This window comes from Apodemus sylvaticus, chromosome 7, assembly GCF_947179515.1.
Source record: "Apodemus sylvaticus chromosome 7, mApoSyl1.1, whole genome shotgun sequence".
Taxonomy (NCBI): domain Eukaryota; kingdom Metazoa; phylum Chordata; class Mammalia; order Rodentia; family Muridae; genus Apodemus; species Apodemus sylvaticus.
This window is the reverse complement of record NC_067478.1, coordinates 92484673-92491967: the sequence shown is the minus strand read 5'-3', so window position 1 is coordinate 92491967 and position 7295 is coordinate 92484673. Positions and strand designations below refer to the sequence as shown.

Sequence of the window (7295 nt, the reverse complement as noted above, 5' to 3'; positions counted from 1 at the left end):
GCTAATGCACATCTTCAGTTATTCAGCCATGTTATAAAACAGTCTGGTAGTACAAAAGTGAGTTACTGTAACAACTGCAAACCCTGACAAATCAAAGGACATATAGTGCCTGACGAAACTAAGTCAGGAATAGAGACAGACTATTTGACTCACAATGTAAAAAGAAGACAGATAATAACTGTACCACACAATGACATGCTTTTATTTATCATTTTTGTAAGATTTATTTGGACTTGTTCCAGCAATTAATAATTTTGAGAATGCGATACACTGATAGTGAAAGGAAGAAGTTATTTACTTACTGATGTTCTCAAATTGGTAACTAGTGAATGATGAAAGCTTTCCAATGGTAAGGACCAAAGAAAACCTACAAAAAATGAAACAAGTTAAAAATTCTCCCCTCCAAGTTAATCCCACCCCCATATATAATACAGAGAAGAATCCAGACAAAGATATTAACTAGTACCCAATAACTCTTGGTATTATAACCAAAGCTAAGAATGATACCAAATTCTGTTTAAAACTTTCTTTTGGTTAAAGTTTTTTTCAGAGCAATTTTAACATCATTGTTCCTAAGACTGTAGATTAGTGGATTCATCATGGGGACCAAAATGTTATAAAAGACAGAAGATATTTTTCCTGTGTCCAAAGACCCTGAAGAGGAGGGATTCAAATACATATATGTACATGATCCAAAGAAGAGGGAAACAGCTATGAGGTGGGAGCTGCATGTGCTGAAGGCTTTGGACCTGCCTTCTGTGGAACTGATTTTGAGGATGCTTGAGAGGATGAAACCATAAGAGGTAAAGATGATCAGAGTGGGTACAAAGATATTTTTTGCTCCTACAATTAAGACCTCTGTCTCATTAACATAGGTGCTAGAGCAAGAGAGCTGTAACAAAGGGAAGAGGTCACAGAAATAATGGTTAATTATGTTTCTATCACAGGTCAGTCTCAGGACACATCCAGTGTGGATCATTCCATCACAAAACCCCATTAAATATGAAGCAAGCATAAGATAAGAGCACACCTTAGGAGACATGACAACGTTGTACAAGAGTGGATTGCAAATGGCCACATAGCGATCATAGGCCATTGCTGTCAGCACATAACATTCAGAAATGAGAAAAAAGCAAAAGAAGTAGAACTGTGTCATGCATCCCTCGTAAGAAATGACATTCTTCTTTACTACAAAGTTCATCAGCATTTTTGGTGTAACAACTGAGGAATAACAAAAGTCTATGCAGGACAAATTAAAGAGAAAAAAGTACATGGGAGTGTGAAGGTGAGAATTCAGAACAATCAGGAGGATCAAAGTCAAATTCCCCAATGTGGTTATCATGTAAATCATCAGAAAGACTAGGAAGAGGGGTATTTGTAGGTCAGGCTGGCTTGTTAACCCCATCAGGATGAACTCAGTGACCAGAGAAGCATTTTCCAGAGCCATTCTTCTGAAAGAATCTGAAGGAAGAAAAAAAAATGATGAAATGAGGTAACATAATTGAGCACACCACACTAAGTTCACTTATATAGATGAGGTAATTATTAGAAATGTCTGAAACTTATTAGTTGAAAAATAAGTCACATTTTATAATACCACGTTACTCAAAGATAAAATCTATCCATTTAAACATGAAATACATTCTAGAGCACTGAAACCAATATATACAAGCTGAATAGATCACTGTCATATGCAATGCAACTATTAGAAAAACTAACAGAGAAATGTAAAGCAGTTTGTGCCAAGTCAAATTGTCCTTGGTCTCTTTCCTATTATTTCTCTGACTCATCCTCCTCCTTATACAGGAAGAGGTTAGAGTAATGATACTACACTTTGTCTAAATTTACCTTTATATAACATAAACAAGAGAACTTAATTGTTCATAGTTAATGTAGAGTACTATGCCAGTATTCTGGTATTTTAAAAGGGACAAACAGATGTTGATAGATAAACTGCTTCTGCAATAGGACCAATGATTTATTGGACTGATCAATAACTAGGGAACTATCTGTTGCCTCAATAGTGATTTGAAAGGATCACTTTTAATAGTATTTAGGTGGTTTATCTGAATCTGTCACTCTTTCTCTGTCTCACTATTTCTCTTTCTGACTATGTCTCTTTCTCTATGTCTCAGTCTGTTTCTAGCTATCTGGGTCAGTCTGTCTATGTGATTCTTCCTCTCTTCCTTTCTCCCTCTCTCCCAATCTCTCTCTCTCTCCATCTCTCTGTCTCTCTGTGTCTCCTATTCTCTCTCTGTCTCTTTGTGTCTCTCTGTGTCTTTGCCTCTGTCTCTCTCTTTCCCTGTCACTCTCTTTCTCTGTCCCTGTCTCTCTCTCTCTCTCTTTCACTTTCTCTCTCTCTTTCACTTTCTCTCTCTCTTTCACTCTATCTCTCTTTCTCGCTCTCTCTCTCTCTCTCTCTCTCTCTCTCTCTCTCTCTCTCTCTCTCTTTGTTTTTGTACAAGCTCATGCATGTATTATACCAGCATGTAATTATTAACAAAATAGGCAAATTGAAAAGAATCCACTTTGATATTGTGAACCACCTTGTGAATCATCTCCAGTTGTCTGAACTTTGTCAGGCATATAAGGGCCATGGTAATAAGGGACATCAAAATAAGATATCTAAGGGGCTTCAAGTCAGGCCTTGTTGCAGGTTTTTGATGTCAGCTCTAGCATTTATTATTATTATTATTTATTATTATTATTATTATTATTATTAATTATTCAACAGAGCAGTGAGATCATTTTGCTAATGTACTGCCTTTTTACTTGTTTAAGAAATACTAATCACTGTTTTATACCAAAAGGTAACTGCAGTACTTGCCTTAGTTTTTGTTTTTTCAGGAAAACCACAAGAACTACAAAAGTTCTCTTTTCCTTTTTTTTCTTTTGTTTTTCAGGGGTTTTTTTGTCATGTCTTTCCAGATCTAGCATTCTTGTTGTGCTTGGGATTCCTAGACTTATTAAAAATTCCTTAGAGTGTGTACTACTTTAAATTTCAGGTTTCTTATTGATGGGTCACTCTCCAGTTTATATACCAGTCGTTTCACAATAAAAATTATAAATTCAGTAGTTAGCTCTACCTATTCAAAAGAACATGTTGATTAAGACACCAAAAGCAACTCCTGCTTTACTAACTCTACATAAATCTTCTGCCCATGTTTCTGGAAATTTTCTAGTGAATTTTGGTTAAATATTATGACTGTACAGATTGGAAAACAAAGAAAACTACAGCTCAATATGGAACCTTTCCACAAAAATAATGAGTTGAAAGCACAAAGTGGAAAACACTTTATGACCTCTATCATATGTGTAATCTAAGAGTTTTGTCCACACACATCGATCATAGGATGTTGGTTACAGGAACACATGGGAAAAGAAAATAATCGGAGTTAAGAAGTAAATGGATGTCAAATGTCACTGTATAAATTGATGAATAAGAAGATAACAGTATAATAAAAGATGTTGGTTTCAAACCTGCATTGACTATATGATAAAAAGAAATCCATTCAATTGGGAAAGATGCCTAAACCTAGAGATCTACTGTTCAACATCTTAACAGGAATGATGCCCCATTGTCACCTTGAATTTAGTTAGAGGGTATATCTTAAAGTCACCTTCTGACTACATACACATTTTAAGCCAAATGAAAGCAGTCCTGTATTCAAAAAAGCCACATTTAAATCAGTTTTATTGTTGAGCCTTTCATAAACACATGGATCAAAAGAAGTTGGTCCCACATGAACATTTTAGAGTTTAAGTTAACTAAGTGAATGTGCCTACTAAAAAGTAAAATATTGGCATAGAATTCAAAACTTGCCCTCCTTTAGTGAGAAAAATGTTCTTACTTAGTTACAGGTTTACTTACCCTAGTATTCTGAGAAGGAATTGGATGTCCTTGATTCCAGGATAATGAAGTACAAAATTAATATCCTATACTCATTGGAAATATTTCTGAACTACTCATCATAATTTTCAAAGCTCTTCTCTAATGCTCTGAAGAATAAGAAGGAAGTATCCACCTTTTGTTTTTATCATTTTGGCCTCTGAGCAACACTAGGTATTTTAAATAATTTACTACTCTCCTAGATATGGCTAGGGTTAATGAAGGGTTTCTCTTGTTCTCCTTTCTAGACACAGGCTTCAGATATAAAGAAGCAATGGGGTTATTGCATTTACATGCTTGATTGTAATGTATGTCTAAACCTTTAGGGACTAGTTCTCTAGTCAGTTATGCATTGTCCTTTAGGGAATGTCCTTCTTCTGTGCTGAGACCAATACTGATTTCCCATATGACAGTCATCGTTATCTCTTAAGGGAAATCAGAAGTTTTTGTTATTTTCTCTTTGTTCCATATCCTTTCACGGTAATATTCCCAAAGTCTATTTCTGTTACTGTCTACTGTCTCATTATTTTTTGTTTATTTTAATGGATGTCACCTTTTATTAAATATTTTTTCTCAAGGTCATGTCTTGCTTTTATAGATCTGGGAAAAACTCAGGAAGACACCCATTCTAGGCATGTGCTCTACCACTGAGCAATATACCCAGACCTCCAAAATCATAAAATCTCATTTATTGCTATGTGTGAAGTATGGTACTTTTTTATTTAAACCACTCAAGAGTTAAAGTCAGGCAAATCTCTGTACGTTCAAGACTAGCCTGATTCTACATATTAAATACTAGACCATAGAGGGCTACATAATAATATATTTTCTCAAACAAACAAAACAGCAAGGAAAATAAAATATATGGTGTTGCAACTCAACTTAAAAACAATTACTAGAAAATTCTGATGGGCTGCTCTACTTGGTAATTCATAGTTTAGTAACAAGATGAATATTTTTTCAAGTAAATACTTGTTATTAAGTGGTTAAAAAACAAACAAATTATAATATGTAAATGTAGTATGTATATATTAATGAAAGTAGTGAAAATGTAATCACATGTGAGTTTGATTTATGCTTGTATATTTGTGGATTTTTTTAATTTTTTTATTTGATATAATTTATTTACATATCAAATGATTTCCCTTTTCTAACGCCCCCACTCCCCGAAAGTCCCGTAAGCCCCCTTCTCTTCCCCTGTCCTCCCGCCCACCCCTTCCCACTTCCCCGTTCTGGTTTTGCCGAATACTGTTTCAATGAGTCTTTCCAGAACCAGGGGCCACTCCTCCTTTCTTCTTGTACCTCATTTGATGTGTGGATTATGTTTTGGGTATTCCAGTTTTCTAGGTTAATATCCACTTATTAGTGAGTGCATACCATGATTCACCTTTTGAGTCTGGGTTACCTCACTGAGTATGATATTCTCTAGCTCCATCCATTTGCCTAAGAATTTCATGAATTCATTGTTTCTAATGGCTGAATAGTACTCCATTGTGTAGATATACCACATTTTTTGCATCCACTCTTCTGTTGAGGGATACCTGGGTTCTTTCCAGCATCTGGCAATTATAAATAGGGCTGCTATGAACATAGTAGAGCATGTATCCTTATTACATGGTGGGGAGTCTTCTGGGTATATGCCCAGGAGTGGTATAGCAGGATCTTCTGGAAGTGAGGTGCCCAGTTTTCAGAGGAACTGCCAGACTGCTTTCCAGAGTGGTTGTACCAATTTGCAACCTCACCAGCAGTGGAGGAGTGTTCCTCTTTCTCCACACCCTCTCCAACATCTGCTGTCTCCTGAATTTTTAATCTTAGCCATTCTGACTGGTGTAAGATGAAATCTTAGGGTTGTTTTGATTTGCATTTCCCTAATGACTAATGAAGTTGAGCATTTTTTAAGATGCTTCTCTGCCATCCGAAGTTCTTCAGGTGAGAATTCCTTGTTTAACTCTGTACCCCATTTTTTAATAGGGTTTTTTGGTTTTCTGGAGTCTAACTTCTTGAGTTCTTTATATATATTGGATATTAGCCCTCTATCTGATGTAGGATTGGTGAAGATCTTTTCCCAATTTGTTGGTTGCCGATCTGTCCTCTTGATGGTGTCCTTTGCCTTACAGAAACTTTGTAATTTTATGAGGTCCCATTTGTCAAGTCTTGCTCTTAGAGCATACGCTATTGGTGTTCTGTTCAGAAACTTTCTCCCTGTACCGATGTCCTCAAGGGTCTTCCCCAGTTTCTTTTCTATTAGCATCAGAGTGTCTGGCTTTATGTGGAGGTCCTTGATCCATTTGGATTTGAGCTTAGTACAAGGAGACAAGGATGGATCAATTCGCATTCTTCTGCATGCTGACCTCCAGTTGAACCAGCACCATTTGTTGAAAAGGATATCTTTTTTCCATTGGATGTTTTCAGCCTCTTTGTCGAGGATCAAGTGGCCATAGGTGTGTGGGTTCATTTCTGGATCTTCAATCCTGTTCCATTGATCCTCCTGCCAGTCACTGTACCAATACCATGCAGTTTTTAACACTATTGCTCTGTAGTATTGCTTGAGGTCAGGGATACTGATTCCCCCAGATTTTCTTTTGTTGCTGAGAATAGTTTTAGCTATCCTGGGTTTTTTGTTGTTCCAAATGAATTTGATAATTGCTCTTTCTAACTCTGTGAAGAATTGAGTTTGGATTTTGATGGGTATTGCATTGAATCTGTACATTGCTTTAGGCAAAATGGCCATTTTAACTATATTGATTCTACCGATCCATGAGCATGGGAGGTTTTCCCATTTTTTTGAGGTCTTCTTCCATTTCCTTCTTCAGAGTCTTGAAGTTCTTGTCATACAGATCTTTCACATGTTTGGTAAGAGTTACCCGAAGATACTTTATACTGTTTGTGGCTATGGTTTCAGTGCAGAATTCTATCAGACTTTCAAAGAAGAGTTAACACCAATACTCTTCAAATTATTCCACAAAATAGAAACAGAAGGAACACTACCCAATTCCTTCTATGGAGCCACAAGTACTCTGATACCAAAACCACACAAAGATCCAACAAAGAAAGAGAACTTCAGACCAATTTCCCTTATTAACATCGATGCAAAAATACTCAATAAAATTCTTGCCAACCAAATCCAAGAACACATCAAAACGATCATCCATCATGATCAAGTAGGCTTTATCCCGGGAATGCAGGGTTGGTTCAATATACGGAAATCCATCAATGCAATCCACTACATAAACAAACTCAAAGAAAAAAACCACATGGTCATTTCATTGGATGCTGAAAAGGCATTTGACAAAATTCAGCATCCTTTCATGCTTAAAGTCTTGGAAAGAACAGGAATTCAAGGCCCATACCTAAACATAGTAAAAGCAATATACAGCAAACCGGTAGCCAGCATCAAACTAAATGG

The 7295-nt window shown here is 36.2% G+C and overlaps 1 protein-coding gene across 1 annotated transcript; it reads right to left on the bottom strand.

The window, feature by feature from the left end:
* Positions 1–517: 517 nt before the first annotated feature.
* LOC127690051 (olfactory receptor 145-like) lies at positions 518–1447 on the bottom strand. The gene has a single exon (XM_052189612.1). It carries the CDS (start codon positions 1445–1447, stop codon positions 518–520), a length of 930 nt encoding a protein of 309 aa, XP_052045572.1.
* Between the last annotated feature and the right edge of the window lie 5848 nt (positions 1448–7295).

Coding starts and splice junctions, on each gene's coding strand:
- LOC127690051 (XM_052189612.1), bottom strand. CDS start 1,447: ATGGCTCTGGAAAATGCTTCTCTGGTCACTGAGTTCATCCTGATGGGG.